Source organism: Vicia villosa, linkage group LG3, assembly GCF_029867415.1.
Source record: "Vicia villosa cultivar HV-30 ecotype Madison, WI linkage group LG3, Vvil1.0, whole genome shotgun sequence".
In the NCBI taxonomy this organism is placed as follows: domain Eukaryota; kingdom Viridiplantae; phylum Streptophyta; class Magnoliopsida; order Fabales; family Fabaceae; genus Vicia; species Vicia villosa.
In genome coordinates, this window is record NC_081182.1 from 7,022,770 (window position 1) to 7,040,680 (window position 17,911).

At 33.6% G+C, this 17,911-nt stretch overlaps 2 protein-coding genes across 2 annotated transcripts; one reads left to right on the plus strand and one right to left on the minus strand.

Moving 5' to 3' along the window:
• Nucleotides 1–8,504: 8,504 nt before the first annotated feature.
• LOC131654823 (uncharacterized) lies at nt 8,505–9,547 on the minus strand. Its single transcript, XM_058924752.1, has one exon. It carries the CDS (start codon nt 9,539–9,541, stop codon nt 8,696–8,698), a length of 846 nt encoding a protein of 281 aa, XP_058780735.1. The 5' UTR covers nt 9,542–9,547; the 3' UTR covers nt 8,505–8,695.
• LOC131654824 (CBS domain-containing protein CBSX3, mitochondrial-like) lies at nt 9,496–11,143 on the plus strand. The gene is made up of 5 exons (XM_058924753.1): nt 9,496–10,108; nt 10,331–10,409; nt 10,570–10,643; nt 10,739–10,799; nt 10,879–11,143. Exons 1-5 carry the CDS (start codon nt 9,848–9,850, stop codon nt 11,019–11,021), a joined length of 618 nt encoding a protein of 205 aa, XP_058780736.1. The 5' UTR covers nt 9,496–9,847; the 3' UTR covers nt 11,022–11,143.
• Nucleotides 11,144–17,911: the final 6,768 nt, after the last annotated feature.

Below are 17,911 nucleotides of genomic sequence, written 5' to 3' on the forward strand. Positions count from 1 at the left end.
AAATTAATGAAATAGAACATTTATGATTTTCTATTGGATGACAGTGTAAAACTATTTTACACTGTCAGTGCACTATCTTTTAACTCTAATTTTTAATACTGCGTTTTCAATAAAATTTTCATCTTAAGTGAAAATAACATGGTATTAGTCGTATGTATTTTTTTCTTCTCTTTTCTTTTGCATTTTTATCTTCATCTTTAATTTTTTTCACCCTATATTCATTTACTTTTATGGGTTTCCCCTTTATCTCTTCAATCTTTCATTTTTTTACCCCATCTTCTATTACTTTTTAATTTCTTGATCGAGCATCCTTATCTAACCCTAAATCAAGACCAACAGAGATTTTGACCCAAATTCCTTTGTTGTCACCTCTATCCACTCCACATCCTAAGACCCAACTCACAACCTGCAAAGTCCTTACAATCTTCATCTCAACCTCATTCTTGTCACGCCTCCTCTATGTGACAATAATTATCATAACTAGAGAAGTCCATGAAAAAGGCTCTTTTCTCCAAAAATAAGTTGCAATTCATCAACAGATCTCTACCTCTGATACAAATTACGAGGTATGGGATCGCTACAACAATATAGTTCTTTCGTGGATTACCAGAACCCTAAATCGACAAATTGCTTAGAGCACAATTTACTTTGATAATGTCTTAGAGTTGTGGCTTGACCTTCAAGATCGCTACACAGAAAGTAACCATTTTCGCTTTTTCGACCCCTTCAAAGATTTACACTTCATTCGTCAAGGTTATCGTTCAATCTCCATGTATTTACTGATATGAAGGTTATTTGGGACGAACGAATACCTTCGACCCACACCCTGCTGCATTTGTAACCCTAAGTGTCCGTGTTCCCTGAATTCCTCTGTTGGCAGCTAGAAACACTTAGATTTTGTTTGAGAGTTTAAAGGAGGGGAATGAAGGATTTTTTATGAGGGGATTTGTAAACAAAATAGTGAAACTTTTAACATTTTATAAAATTGTGCTTTTGTATAGAATGATAAAATGAATGTTCATCATTACTATATTTTTTAATTTCCAGAATATTATAACGATATAAAATGCATTTGAAGAATTTATATACATCCTCAAAAACCTTCCTTCAATACAAATTTTGAGTTCCCCTAAATTGTTGTGAATAAAAACAAACCCTCCAAATTCCTACAGTTCTTTCCACTTTATCTTTCCCTTATTTTAAATCTCTCCCATGCCTTTCACTTCAAACTCCTAAAAACATCCTTAGAGTATATTACATGTCTCTTGAAAAGACGAAATGACTATTATAATAATGTTCGAACATAAATTCTTCTTATGGACCATTTTACCCTCCCTAAGCAAAACCTACTCCATGATTCTTTAGTAGGACCCTTCCCCCCTTTCTTCCACAATTGAATCCACCATTTATGTTGCACACAATTCCAAAGAGAAATTCAATTCCTACTATGCTAGATGAAAGGGAAAATGGAAACTGAGGAACTCCATGTTTTGCAGTCAATACAACAAGACCAGCCATACAATCGATACCTACCACTTTAAACATGGTTTTTCCCTCCCGGTACAGGAATAATACTGAAGTATCTGAAAATCAGTTTGAAGGTAGACAATCTAAAGACAATAACTCTACCAATGCTACCTCCAACATCACCAAGAAAGATTATTTGTATCTTAATACCCTACTAAAATTTTCCAAGACTGATATTGCCATATTGGGCTCTACCAACAAAATTGTTGAGTCTTTCCATATTGTTTTGAGTATTGCTAAAATAGGTATTTATAATTCTCCTTCTTTGAACTCTATTTGGACTCTTGATTTAGGGGCTTCTAATCAAGTTTTCCTCACCATAAAATCCTTTTCCCATATCCAACAAATCAAACACGTCTTGATCATTTTCCCCAATGGTAATTGCATTTATGCATATTATTTTTGAACTATTATCTTCATCGGTAAACTTTATTTTCACAATGTTCTTTATATCCCTGAATTCAAATGTAGTCTTATATATATCTAGGCTAACTCAATCTTTAAATTGTCAAGTTATTTTTTTTGCCTAACTCATGTAATATTCAGGATATGATTACTAGGAAGATGATTGAGAATGTAAACCACATCCATAATATTTTGTTACTTTTATAGCCATTTCCAGAGCTATCATTAATATTTTGTTACTTTTATCTCTATATAATTTTCTTCAAAATTTTGAAGTAATATTGGTGTTGAATTTCTCATAACTTCCTATTACGAGTCCTTATGAATTCTACACTAAACCTTTTGTGTAGAATAAAAACCTGAACAAAATTCTATCATGAAACAAAAAATAGGCATTTACTTAATGTTATCTGAGTTTTACTTTTTCATGCGCACTTGCCAAAGTGTTCTTGGACCCATGCTTTACTCCATGCTAGTTATCTCATCAATAAGACTAGCACATTTGTCTTGAAAAATAAAACCCCTTATGAATTATTCATCCTACCTTTCATGATCTTAAAGTCTTTGGTTGTTAATCTTTTGCTTCCACTTTAATCAATAATAGATCTAAACTTGATCATAAGGCTCACAAATGTATTTTCATTGGTAATAAAATTGGCACAAATGGTTTTCTTCAATTTAACTTTTGGATCTTCAATTTAAATTGATCATAAGTCTTTTATTGTTTGTTTCTTGATGTTATTTGTGATACTCCTTGAGCTTTTGGATGATGTATTGATGCTTTTTATATTGTGTGCTTTTGTTGATGAGTGCCTTGATTTTATGTTGTCTTGTTCCATTTACTTCATTTCAATCCCCATTTGATCAAGTTGTACTCTAATCCCCCATTGTGATGCAATAATTTTATCGCTTTTGTCTTAATAATGTTTATTGCTTCATTTATTTGTTAATCACTCCAATCGTTCACTTACAGACCTAAAACATTTTCTAAACTAATTCTTGTATTAATATCAAGTCATTTTCTACCATAAGTCGATCACTTCTTAAGCATCGCCATCAACCACACTTGCACACATTCACAGCTTAATCCCAGGCTTTCTTACAGTGAGACTTGTTTGATTAATTGTTCCAATTAGCGTCTAGAAGACTAGCCTACTCTGCTAGTACACTTGTAGTTTAATTAAATTTAAATGCTTTCATATCATATTCACTCGTTTGTGCCACCTTGTATGGGCTTCTGTGTTTATTGCTTATCATCACTCTATCTAGCATGTTATATTCCACATTCCCGAGGCCTTGTAATGATTTTACTTACTTTCCTTTAGCTTTTATATGCTTGCTTATTTGTTTGTGAATAAATTGTGAATCCCCGAACTCTTGGTCCATGTACCAAGCCCTAACCATGTTTTTGTAAGTCAACTTCTTTGTGCATCACCATCGACCAAACCCCTGCATTCTTGGTCCATATACCAAACCATACCCCAAGTTTTGTAAGTCGATCGCCTTGTGCATCGCAATCAACCTTGCTTTCCAAAACTTCAAACTTATTTCGTAATAAACCTTGACTTTTTCAAGTGACTTCAAAAACCTTTTTCACAAATAAATTCTAAAGACATCTAAAGCATATTCAAACCTTTTCATTAAACCTAAAAAAAACTCATCAAACTATCTTTTGTGAACTTACACTCTTTTCCTTTAAAACCTTTTCCAAAAGAGAAAACATTAGTCTGTTCTTGTAGTGGTGTAAGACCCTAAGAGCCCCTAAGATGAAGTTTAAAGTAGTTGTTTTCCACTTGAATGTGATACATGCTTGTCGAGTCAATCTAAGTAAAGCTCTTCATTTCAAGATGATGCAAATACCCACTCCCTCATACTTGTGGATGGCATGTGGTGTTTCCCACTCGAATGCGATAAAATGTCTTTCCCAATAAAAACAAACAAAACAAACTTCCTTGGTTTTTTAGCAGAACTACAAATGCTCTGACTTCCCTATTTCATAGAAGGGTTATGTAGGTACATGATGCAACGTCTTGCCGAGCACAGTAAAAAAAATAAAAACAAATTCTTTTCTCATCTTCCCAATCTATTGCAAACAAACCCTTTAGCCTAAAAACACAGATTTTCAAAAGGTTCATGTGGATTGTGGAGTACCATAGATGTGAGGGATGCTAATAACTTTCCCTTACATAACCAAACCCCGTACCTTGATCACTTTTTTTAGTTTTATCAATATTTTCCATTTCGTTTTCTGGAATCAATAAATTTTGGTTGCGACTCTTGCTTTTGCGAGTTAACTTAATCAATAGCTTAATCTTTAATTTTTCTGCCGCGACAATTCCTATCAATGGAATTTAGATGGATACACATATAATCTTTCCAATAACCATAATTTATGCCATTGAAAATGGGTGCTCTATTATACGCCCCTTTCGGTTCAGATTCCATTATCTAATAAACAATTTTGAAGCACAAAATAAACTGGCGCTCGTGATATCATTTTTTAGACGATAGACTATGATCTAGAGGGGAAGTGAATAGATCGCAATTATAATTTTCTTATTAAAATTCTGCTTTGAAAAATGTTTAACTATGATGTGCGAAAACAATCTCAGATCGACCATCGTCTATCCTGAACCGTTATCGAAAAGACCGGATATGCGTTAACCGGTAGAATAAATACATAAAATGAAAAAAACAATCAATATATTTTCAGCGACTACGTTTGAATAAAAATCACACAATGCTGATCAATTTCCAATGAAATAACAAACAAAAATCGACTTAAGCAATTTGTCGAACACTTGGTATACAGTCTATTCAATTAAGATTTTTCTTTGATTTTGTTGATATGAGAAATCAATTACATTCACATAGATTGCAATCAACTCAACAAAAATAGTTTTAAGTATTAGACAAAGAAATTATCTCTATGTATCAATTGCACAATCAATGGTTTCACAATTTGCAAGTGAACATAAAAGAGATAGATAGAGAGACAGAGAGATAGATAGTTAGAGAGAGAGAGAGAGAGACAAGGATTTGTTTAGGCAATTCCTCAATCGACCTTGCTATGGGTATGTCTGCCTCCAATTCTAAAGGAATTGAGATAATGAAAATTAACCTTTGTAAATGTAGTTTACAAGAGAAAAAGTAGCAATCCAACCCTCTAAACCCTATGGTTGATGTTGATCCTATCTTCTTCTCTTCCTTTGATCTTGAGCGAGATCAAGTAACCTGATATCTCCAATTTGATCCTCTGGTTACCGTTACTCCTTTGACATAATCTTTTTCTTTGAAGCTTTCACTCGGATGAATCCAAATTGAAAACGTATCGTGACCCAAGATTACCAAAATGATCCTCTGGTTACGGTTACTCATTTGACATAAACGTCTTTCTTCAAAGCTTTCACTCGGTTGAATCCAAATTGCGCAATCTTGTGAAAAACTTCCAAATCAATCCTTGATCTTGGAAGAAAACACAATTAATTTATCTTGAAATCCCCAAATAATTCTCAACCCAATTTGGTTTCACTAATCCTAAATTGGACCTTATCAACCTATATCTAGATGGCACCCAACAAAAATGACTATGTGGGTTGAAGATGTTGAGCAATGCTTTGTATATTTCTGGTTTAAATGTCTTGAAAATGATGCATGAATGGTATTTATATGTTGTGTGTTAAGTGAGAAACAAAACAAAAAAATAGATTAGGGGCTTTTACACATTTTTGAAAAATAACGGTATGTGTCGACTTGAGCCAGTTATGTATCGACATATAGTAGAAATTCTTCTACTACATGTTGACCTGAAAGTCGTACATATTGACACATGTTGATTATGTATCGACCTGAACAAGTTATGTGTCGACACATAGTAGAAATTTTGCTGCTATGTGTCAGCCTGAAAGTCGTATGTGTCGACTGGTTTTGAAAATATTCAGCATGTGTCGACCTGTGGCTCGTATGTGTCAACCTATAAAAGTATTTTTACTTCTATGTGTCGACCTCTAACACGTTTGTGTCGACCTATGATGAACAAAATGTAACTTTTCAAAATTGCTCCATCAAGTGTCGACCTAAAATACATATATGTCGACCTATAGAGCAAAATGCAATCTATGTGTCGACCTATAACATGTATGTGTTAACATATAATGTAATTTTTTAAAATCAATTTAGCATGTGTCGACCTATGGACTCTATGTGTCGACATGTACTGAACAAAATGTAGATTTTCAAAAAATGCTTCTAATGTGTCGACCTAAAGATCGTGTGTGTCGACCTATGCATACCTTTTTCCCAAAAACACTTGATTTTCAACATGTAAGACATCTCTAACACGATTTTAAGTTTCCTAAAGAAAAGAGACACATGTAGACATAGGAAAAAAGGTCCAATGTACACAAATGCTAAGTCATAGTTTTGTCATCATTCTAAACATCTATAGGATAATGCGCTCATAAGCGAAGGAATGGAAGAAGGTATCAATTAACGAAGGATTTGGTCGATAGAAGACGGTAAACCAAGGGAATTGTTGAGATTCTTCAAGAAATTGCATGAAGATAATGATGGTTTGCGTGAAATCTGATGAGTTTTTGAAGGGATTTTGGTTGAATTTTGGTTTTGAATCGTTGGAATGGTGAGTAATTTCAAGAAACTAGACGAGAGTTTTGTTGGATTTTGAGTAATCTCAGGAGTTGATTTTTGGGAATGATGAGATTCATCAATAAAATTAAAGAATTTGTAGAAAGAGAAAAAAAGAAAAAGAATGAGATTAATACGTAATCTCAAGAATGTGGGCAAGATTAACACGTGAAGGAGTTGAAAAAAGAACGCATGAAAATATGGAAAAATAATGATAGAAAATAAGAGTAATCAATATCTTAGTGATACCATGTTGGCAAGTGTCAGAGGATAGCATTTAATTTTAACCTAGGAAAATCAATGTAAATTTTTTTATTGAATTCTCTAAAAAAAAAATTGATTGCATGATGGAGAGGCACTTGGGTTATATAGCCAAGGAACCAAATAAATGTACCTGGCCCAACAATCTATAATCTGTAATGGGCCTAAAGAGAAAAAACCTAACCAACTGTAAGAGAATTTATCTTGCCACCCCTAAGTTATACATGCTACTCCCCATTTTACATTATTCTCAAAATGCCTATGACACTATTTACTCAAAAGTTTTACGATTTCAGAAAAAAATGACTGTTGCCAAAATCATCAAAAAGCAAATTTCCAATACCGCAGAGCAAATTTCCAATACCTCTTTTTGGCCGATACCGATTTTTTTTTGTTTTTTACATAATTCCGATATCCATTTATCGAAAATTTCAAAATTTTTGTTGCGATTTACCGGAGATTTTAAAAATTCCAGTAATTTTATAAAATTCATTACCCCGTCCCGAAAATTTCATGAACTTCCGGTAGAAAACCAATACCGAAAATTTATCGGAGATTTTAAATTTCCGATAATTTTATGAATTGAAGTCACACCGGAAATTTGAAATATCCGGTATTTTTTTATATACCGGATATTTCAAATTTCCTGTATTAATTTTAATTGCTCTATATACCAGAAGTTTGAAATATTCGGTACCGAAAATTTTAAATTTCCGGTATGTAGCATCAAGCATGCTAAATTGGTAAATCCTACAAAATTTCCGGTATTTATATGAAATTTCCGATACGGTACCAAAAATTTCAAAAAAATCCAATATTTTACAAGGATAATTTGGTAAAAACGTCCTAATTAGGGATGACATGTATAAAATGGGGGGTGGCAAGAAAAATTCTCTAACTATAATGGGCCTAAAGAGAAGAAGAATAAAACAAGAAAGGATAATACATTATAGAAAATTTTACCTTGTACCCCTACATTTGTCCTCATATCCCTACATTTTACGAAAAATGTCAATTTTGCCTTTATGTATTTTTAACTAATTTAATATTTTATTTTTTTAACTTTTATTTTGCATACCGAAAGACTTTGCAAAAGAGTTTCGGAAGTCATTTTTAACTTTTATTTTGCATACTGGAAGACTTGGCAAAAGAGTTCCGGAAGTCATTTTTAACTTTTATTTTGGATACCGGAAGACTTTGCAAAAGAGTTCTGTTATGCATTTTTTAAAATTTTATTTTGTGTTCCGGAAGACTTTTGAAAAGAGTTCCGGTAGTCATTTTTAACTTTTATTTTGCATACCGGAAGACTTTGCAAGAGTTTCCGTATGCATTTTTTCTAGATTTTTCAAGTTTTATTTTGTGTTCCGAAAGACTTTGCAAAAGAGTTCCGGTTTGCATGCGTAGGGCTGCAATTTTATGATTTTTTTTTTATAAATTTTAAAAAAATAATAATAAAGTGGTTAAAAATATTAAAGGGTAAAAATAGTATTTTTAAAAAATTGTAGGGGTATAATGCTAATTATAGGGTAGTAAGTAAATTTTTCTACATTATATTGTAACAACTATAACAAGATTTGAAACTAGTTTATTAATCCGATTTTGGTTTTAATATTCAGTTCAAATAAGTGGTTAACATGTAGTTTTTGTTACTGCTAGTTTCTCAAATATGATGATCCTATGTTATCCTCTTGTTCTAAATATTCTCTTGTAGATCAGAGACAGTTGCAAGTTATCTTACTGTAAATAATAAAATCAACAATACATAGTTTGGATGTTGTCAACATGAAAAATCAAAATCCTGGTATGATATCTCAAGTGGACTATAAAAATAAATAATATTTTTGTGTTTATAATTTTGTTACAGAATCACTTTTTCCTTATCTTTTCTAACATCTCCGCAACTGAATTTGCAGCCATGACGACGAGGTTTATCAGGATTCTCAGGATCAGAATCACTTGGTTCCACCATAAGTCCTCTCAGGCATCGTCTTCTAACCACCGGTTGGTAAGGTAACTTCTCAACCCGGCTAACCTGAGGCTGAGGCTGAGGCTGAGGCTGAGGCTGAGGCTGAGGTTGAGGCTCAGGCTGTTGGGGAAGAATGACGCGAACGCCAGGGTCTCGTCCAGTTACTGAACCTTGAATCATGAATGAATTATTCATACTTTGAATGTTACTGTTAACATATGCCTTTTGCGCTTCATCTTTATCTTCTTCCTTGTTGGTTCTGTGTATGTTTTGGATTGAACCTTTTTTCCTTGTTGATTGGGATTGTGAACCTGCCACATGCATTGTTGCTCCTCTGTTGTCACCTGCCAGAGTTACAATACTAACTGTTTTATCATCAGTCGGAAGCAATGTTGTTGGATTCACAGTAGCTACTCTATTAACAAGATTTGTTACATCATTGTCCATACTCATGGAACTATTTTGCATGGGAGAGTTTGAGACGTTTGCGGTAACCGGTGCTGCAGGTACTTTGATGTTATTTTCACTAGGATTGGATGTTGCGACCGCAAACATCATTTTTCTGTCTATAGTTGTTTGAGGTTCAGAAATTGGTGTAGGAAGAGGCTGTGTTGGGCCATAGACTAATTGGGAAGAAGATTTTGATCTTAGTTTTTGATGAAACGGAGATCTCGTGGAAGAAGAACCTGATAACCACGGGATTCTAAAATGAAATTGCTTCTTTTTTATTCCTGACATGGATAATGTTTGGTTTAATAATATGTTTATTTTACAAAGTTTGTTTATATACATAGAACTAAGAATATATACCTTGGATGCGTAACAACATTCTTAAATCTTGTTGAAGAGGAAAGAAATTTCTGTTGCTTGTCACAAAAGAAATTCCTTGCATATTCAATGGAATTCATCATGCAAAAAGTTTGGCAATTCTATGTGCAAGAAACCATAAAGTAAAGTTCCTTTCTTTGTATTCTCTCTCAAGAAAAGTATTCATCGCGTATTTAAATTTTGATTGAACAGAACTAGAAAAAGTGAATAATAACAATGCAAGGGATTTACCGGATACTGAAACCTCGCTGCAACCCTAGAAGGGCTGCGATATTTCAACAATTCCACGGGAATGGAATCTTTAACCTGAACAAAATATCTTCAGGGTTTGGATTTATCACATCCTCTCCATCCATGCAGCAGAAAGGGTTGGAGAATGTGACAGTGTCAGAGGTGCTAATGACAAAGGGGGAAGAAAAAGTGGGTTCCTGGCTTTGGTGTAGAGTTGATGATGTTGTTATTAATGCAATGAGGAATGTAAGATACTTCTTCAATTTGTTTTTTTATATCTTTTGTTCATATCTATTTAAGTATAAACTCATATCCCTATAAGCAAAAACTTCATTTTCAAATTCATTGAATAACTTATGTATCTAGTTTAGATATAAATCAGATGAATGAACGTGAACAGAGAATATTTGTTATAATAGTAACTTCAGTAGTAAAAGATGTCTAAGCAAATATATAATGATATAATAGATGGCTGAAAATGATATTGGATCATTGGTGGTACTGAAGCAAGAGGGCCAGGACATAGCTGGCATTGTCACAGAACGAGGTAGGTGTTTCATGTTCCATGTCAAAGTCTGTGCTTCATAATCCAACATTCATTATAATAAGTTTAATTTTGCGTCGAATGGTACTATTACGACTTGCATGAAAAGACACACCAAACTAAACTGAATATATGTTGGATGCATGCATGCATGATTCTACAGATTGCTTAAAGAAAATAGTTGCACAAGGAAGATCACCGTTATACACACGAGTCGGTCAAATAATGACTAATGAGGTTATTTCATATGCTCTCTCTCATTTTCATTATGATTAATCCAATTTATCATTTTCACTTTTAACTGATATATATGGTTACATTACATGTAACAGAATGACCTGGTAACTGTGACCTCCGACACAAACATTCTAAGAGCAATGAGACTAATGTTAGGTGAATGTTCTATACACAAAATGTTTATGTGACCAAATAATGAAGAACTATGTGTGTGACCCTTTTCTTTGTTTTGTAGATAATCGCATTCGGCATGTTCCAGTTATAGATGGGAAAATAGTTGGTATGATTTCAATTGTAGATGTTGTGCGAGCTGTGACAGAGCAACAAGATGGAGAATTGAAGAGACTCGGTGATTATATTAGAGGAGAATACTACTAACTTACTAAGTCCGCAAAAGGATTCAACCTTATGTACTAATTTAAAAACCAAAATTTATTTCACTATATTACTACTAATTTATATCCATTTCACTAATAGTGAATGAGAAATGCTTCTTCCAACTCCTACATATATGAGAGACGGTAACTCATTCTATCTAAGTCAGGCATATCGAACTCATGCATCATTGAGATTTTAAGATTTTTACACATGATTTTATCATTTCCAGTGTAAATCAAATCATCTATATAAAGACTCATCATTAAAAGCCTATGACCCTCCTTTGCTTTTGTAAACAATGTATGTTCGCAGAAGCACCGTTTAAATCCTTTACGAGAAAAGTATGTTTCGATCCGACTATACCATGATCTTGGTGCCTGTTTGAGTCCACACAATGCTTGTTGAGCTTATACACCTTATCCCCTTTACCCTCTTTCTCAAAATTCAGAGGTTGTTGTACGTATACTTCTTCTTCGAGATCTCCTTGAAGAAAAGAACTTTTCACATCTAATTGAAACACCTCTCATATATTCTGTACCGCAGTTGCTAGATGAGCTTGATTGTATCCTGGCAAGCAACTAGAGCAGATACCTCTGTATATTCAATTCTGTATTGTTGTGCATATCCTTTAGAAGCTAACATTGTTTTGTACTTTTTTGACATCTTCTTTTCATCCAACATGGATCGAACTATGTTCATGATTGTTCGATTCTTAGGCTCAGCAACTCCATTTTCTTGAGGCTTATATGTTGTTACTCGACCCTCCTTTTCCACATATGCTTTAAAACTTTTGAACATGACAAATGCTTCTTATTTCTGGTTTAGAAAGAATAATCATGTCTTTCGAGACAAATCATCAATAAAATTGAATATCTACCTTTTGTTATTGTTCGAGGTCGGGGCAATAGGACCACATATATCCGAGTGTATTAAATGCAGTTTATGTGTTGATTTCCATAGGTCTCTCGGTGCTGTTTACCTACCAAATAGTTTGAGCACAACTTGGGGTTGGTAGGGTAACTCAATTGGCATTTGTTAGTTGGGTTAAGGAAGTTGTTGGTCTAGGGTTCAATACCTGGTAATTTATAGTTTATAAATCAACAACTTTTTTTTAAAAAAAGTTTGAGCACAACTTTTGCGGAGCTGTAATGGTGGCTCGCTCTTCAATAGATCCTACAACTTTTTCATGATCTTGATGTCTTGCTTGGTCTCTCCATTGTTACGCATGTTGTTTACGACCAAGATTATCCGAGCGAAGTATTTTGTGACCATCTCATCTTCCTTCATCTGTAAGACCTCAAACTCCCTTCGAAGGGTTTGTAGTAAACCCTTCAATTTATTATTTCGAAAGAATTTTTTCTAATGCATTTTTTGAACGGATTTTCTGATATGCTGAATTATAGAAATATGAATCCCTTTTTAAACACCTCGGCATTTCATATTTCAAATCTCTAGAAAAAAACTCAAATAACCATGCTTTAATTAGGACTTTTGAGGGTTGTAACGTGGCCAAGTTCACGGTTTTAGAAAAAAAGATTGTTAGGCTCAAATTTTATTGGTGCCCACCCCTTTCGTGATGTTCTCCAACCTAAGTTCAGTTAACTCGATGCGAGCATTCATCCTTCAAGAGGAGTTTGAGATGATTTGAGGAATCAATGAGGTGTTTGTACATGGCAGTCACTTACCTTTTATTCTTGGTGTCTGATCATACAATCTTGAATTTATAGTCACACGATTTTTCCCTTTTGTTGAGGGTCTTCTTGTTTCACAATCCTTTCTTTTCAGACTTTTCATTTTTTCCCTAACTTTTGCCTGGACAAATTCTTTTGAAATCTGATTTTGATGTCCAGCGGGATGCCCTAATTTTTGCCTAAGTCACTTGTTTTCAAGTTTGTTGACTTAGCAGGCTTTCTTTTTTCCGATTCATTCTTTTCTTTTATTTTTGAAAAAGTCGTACGATTATGGGACGTCTTCGATTCATTGGAAAGATTGTGACTGCCTCATTTCTTGGTTGACGAGGGATAACCATTGTGGTATCATCATATTTTGACCTCCTAATAAGAGGGATAACCATTGCGGTTTCGACTTTCCTCAACCTTTTGAAGGATAACCAGTGTTGTATCCTTAGATGTGAGCTTCTTATGAATTTTGAACACTCAATCAGGTTAACTGAATACTACCCTGCCCCTAGGTTAAATATGGGGGTTTTTCATATAGAAAAGAAACTCCTACTTCAAGGCTCAAAGGGGTTGACAAGGGATTAACTTCCTTATATCTCCAGTGTTTGGTGATTTGAAACAATGCCTGTATATCATCAACAAGGTTTTACTCGAAAGCACACCATTTGAGATTATGGGTATTATATGTTCGTCATTCTCCCTTCGGAGTTGTCATGCTTTATCGCCGAGAGTTTGGCATCACAAGAAAAGAAAACATATTAGAGCTAGAGCGAATGGATTTTTTCAAGTCAAACATATACAGTGCATTATTGTTATAGTTCAAAAACAAACAAGTATTGCATGCAAATAGTATTGAACAAACAAGAACGATTACACATGAAAATGCATGAGGAATTACGAATTGCCAACGTTGAGGAGATTCTCTCCGTATGGACTTATTGCTTCAGAAGATCCGTTGAATCAAAGGAAAACTTCAAATATGGCCTTCAGGTGTAAATGTGATAGCTTTTGCATCAATCAGGTTTTGAACCTTGTCTCTGAATGTCTGGCAATTATCGATCGACTGACCAAGTTCCCCAGAGTGGAAACCAAACCCAGCGTTCGTAACTGAATTGCAGATTACTTCTAGGGAGAGAGTTCCGACGAAGCCACACAGAAGTTGTGACTATCCGGCTTTAGGGATTTGAGGAAGATGAGAAACTCGTTGTCTGGAAACCTGTTATGCAATGATATGTATGTAAATGCGTATGCAATGTTTTCAAGGATCTTTATGGAATTTAGTTTGCAACATTGAAATGTAGCTGCAACTTTGTTGAAGAACTTCGACTTCTATCTTTGAACGTCCTTCTTTAAGAATCAAGCTCACCATATCCAGTGGGTCATAGCCTCTGATTCGGGATACTCGTACTTTTGAATTTGGAGACATATGGCTAGAGGAAAATAAATCCTCTTGCCCTTTGATAGGAATTTTATTCTTGATAATTCTCCTATAATAGCACCTGAAATTGTGCGTCCTAAATCCCTAGGATCCTTGAAAAAGGTTAGTTATGTTATGATGTTATGATGTCATGCATTAAGTACAAGGTGGTGAAGACAAGTAAGTCCTACAAATAGTTCAAACAAATCATGCAAGAAAATAAAATTGTTAGGGTATAAACAAATCTTGCAAGGAGATCAAGTTGTTAGGGTATAAACAGATAATGAATACAAACAAGTCACACAAGTATCCTTAGGTTTAAAGGATAGCATGAAGTTCATAGATAAGTACCCTCCCCACTGAAGTTTAGTTGGTTCAACCTGTCCTAAAATAGTAATCGGATTCTAGGGAGCTCATATCACGGATCTTTCTCGAAAGCATTATCTCAGTTAGCGCTCGAACGGCTGACCGAAAACATCTTGAAAGATTGATCTCAATGAGTGTAGCATCGAGTATCAACCAGCTTTAGTCAGGAATTCAAAGCCAGTCATTTCGCTACTTTCTAATAGGCTAAAGTTAAGTTTAAAATGATTATAAAATATGTTCTCAAATTCAATTCAATACCGTTTGCTATTGTTTGATACTTGATAGCTATTACCAAATTTCACTACTTGCAAGGATTTGGTTCTGATAGTGATAGAATGAATGATTATGTCACAAATGATTAGAAACTAGGAAGTGTTGAACTTTTTGAGCTAATTTGTTGTAACTCTTTTATAATATCTTGTTGATACTCTTGATAGGTAGTGGACTAGGGAAACTAATTTTTGTTGATTTTTTTATTTTATTCTTGTTAGTTAGTAATTGGTTTTACATTAATTTGTAGACTAATTTTTCTTGAGATTGTTTAGCGTGGTTATCATTGTTCATTGTCCAATACGCCATATTTTTTATGTGTTCAAACCCTTATTGTATATGACTAAGTCTTAGGCTCGTAGGTTATGTCTCAAACAACAACAATATTCATTTTCGATGGTAGATGACATTATTTGTAGAGAAATTAACTGAATTTCACAAAACTATTTATGACTTATAAAATAATAAGGTGAAACATAATAAAGACAATAGTGTAAGAGTCTCAATCAACTATAAAAATCAAGTTAACTAATATGAAAGATTAGAAGGTTGATGATATTTGAGATTGAGAAGGCTTGAATGTTTCAAGAAGGAGGAATGAGAGTATGAGAAATCAAAATTGGGAGAGTTCTAGGTCTAAGTCCAAGTACAAATGTTTCATTTGTTTTAAAATTGGTCACTTCAAGAAGAATTGTTTATATAGCAGTTTAACGAGTTTTGACAAACAAAATTATAGTTGCACACCGAAACAAAATGACCTAGTTAAACACATGAGTATGACCATTGCAGACTAGTTAAGATGTATGTTATTGGGGTTTTAGCTACCCAATATTTTAGGGTAATTTGTTGCTAATGCAGTTTATTTGATCAACAATTGACCATCTGCAATAATAGGCTTCAAGACTACTATGAAGATTTTGAGTGGGAAACCAACATACATCTCTAATTTTAAGGTTTTAAGAGTTTTTAACATTTTTTATTACAAAATAGGATAAACTTGATACTAGATATGTGAATTACGTGTTCATCGATTATCATGTAGGTGTAAAGAAATGCAAGTTCTGGAAGATGAAACTTGAAAGATCAAAGGTGAAGAAAACTCTATTTTAAAGGGATGTCTTTTTAGTAAGACTAAAGATGGGAAGAAAGTTGAGGTTCTTGCTTCTAACACTTGAAAAATATAACTTATAATGGCTCCAAACGATTTATTAGCTTTTGATAGGGTGAGGAGGAAGATTGTACAACCTAAAATGTATATCTATGTTGATCTTATTTGTTATGATATATATGTGGATGAATGGTTGAAATACTTATAGCCAAATATCTTTGAATATATATGCATTGAAAAACAAAGATAATTTGAAATGGTTAAAAGGGGTGAATGAAGAAATGGAGTCATTGGAGAAGAACATATTTGGGGACTTCTAAAACTATCTGAGAGAAAAATGAGGGGTAGAAACAAGTGAATCTTTAAGAAGAAGGAATACATTTATGGGATTTAAGAATGAAGGTATAAATTAAAACTTTTTGCAAATGGTTTTACTTAGGTGGAGGTGTTTGATTACAATAAAATCTTTTCACTTGTGGTATATCATTGTTCTATAAGGGCCCATGTGGATTTTGTGAATCAACATAATATAGATTTTGAATAAATGAATGTCAATAAAATTTTCTTACATGGAGACCTTGAAGAGATAATTTACATGAAGAAACTTGGAGGTTTTGTAGAGGGCAAGTATAAGGTTTGTCTTTTGAAGAAATATTTGTATGGGCTGAAACAAATCCTTATGAAATGATTATATATATGTTGATTATATGTTGATGTCAAGGTTAAACAAGGAAGATATCAGTATTTTCAAGGAGACTTTGAATGGAAAATTTATACGAATATCATGACAAACCTTTAGGTTATGTTTGGGAGTTTGGAGGGGAAGGGAGGGGAGGGCTTTGAAAAATAAGAAGAATTGGGTGAAAAGGATAAAAAGATTTTGGGTAGGAGGATTTTGGAGGGTTTGAGTTTATTCATAACACCAAAAACCCCATAAAATGGGAGAACTCAAAAATTGTATTGAAGGAGGGTTTTGGAGGGTTTTGAAGGGCTTACAAAATCATTTTAAGCCCTTCAAAACCCTCCTTCAATACAATTTTTGAGTTCTCCCATTTTATGGGGTTTTTGGTGTTATGAATAAACTCAAACCCTCCAAAATCCTCCTACCCAAAATCTTTTTATCCTTTTCACCCAATTCTTCTTATTTTTCAAAGCCCTCCCCTCCCTTCCCCTCCAAACTCCCAAACATAGCCTAAAAGAAGTGAATTGTTCATGTTTTAATCTATTTACTTAAAAAAAGAGGTGGGGCGGTTTAGAATTCTCGGTGCTAAAATCATCAACACTGTTTTGGGTTATCATACTAATCTTTTGGTTATGCATGATATAGTTTGTAGTCAACCAGACTTAACTTATGTCATGAGAATATTTAATCACTTTATGGAAAATACAGGCAAATTCATCGGGAAACTTTGAAGTGGATGCTGAGGTATTTGGGTAGTTCTTTGATATGTAGTTTAAAGTTTACAAAGAATGCTCAGTAGATAGACGTTTTAAAGGGTTTTATAATGCAAACTATGTAGGAAATTTAAAGAATAGATAATCCGTGTAGCATTTTGTGTTTACGTTGTTTGAAAGAACTATAAATTGGGAAGCTAATCAAATAGTTGTTTTATCTTAAACTCAAGCATAATATATAGTCAGTTGAAGATGTCGGTGAAGCTATATAGTTAAGAGGTATTATTTGGGACTTATAAATTACTTAAGCTTGTGTGAATAAACATTGTGATTGTCAAAGGGCGTTAAAATTTGTTTCCACTTTATTATAGACACATTTCAGTTTGAAAGAGATTGTGATGGAAAAAATTATTTTAGAAAAAATGTGTTCATCAAGTCATTATCTAAGTCAAGGTTCAACCATTGCTTGGACTGATTAATTTTGTCAAATAATGATTCAAACTTGAAAAGAACCCCGTTGTGGTTGATGGTTAATTTGTCATCAACGTCGATTTAAAAGTGATGTGAAGATTTTTGGAGTTTTGCTTTAATATCTATTTTATTGTATAAGCTGAGGTTTTTAGTTCCAAAAAAAGAAAGTAGGCATTTAGGAGAA

Coding starts and splice junctions, on each gene's coding strand:
- LOC131654824 (XM_058924753.1), top strand. CDS start 9,848: ATGCAAGGGATTTACCGGATACTGAAACCTCGCTGCAACCCTAGAAGG. Junction 10,109..10,330: donor TTATTAATGCAATGAGGAAT/GTAAGATACTTC, acceptor ATGATATAATAG/ATGGCTGAAAATGATATTGG. Junction 10,644..10,738: donor GTCAAATAATGACTAATGAG/GTTATTTCATAT, acceptor TACATGTAACAG/AATGACCTGGTAACTGTGAC.
- LOC131654823 (XM_058924752.1), bottom strand. CDS start 9,541: ATGTCAGGAATAAAAAAGAAGCAATTTCATTTTAGAATCCCGTGGTTA.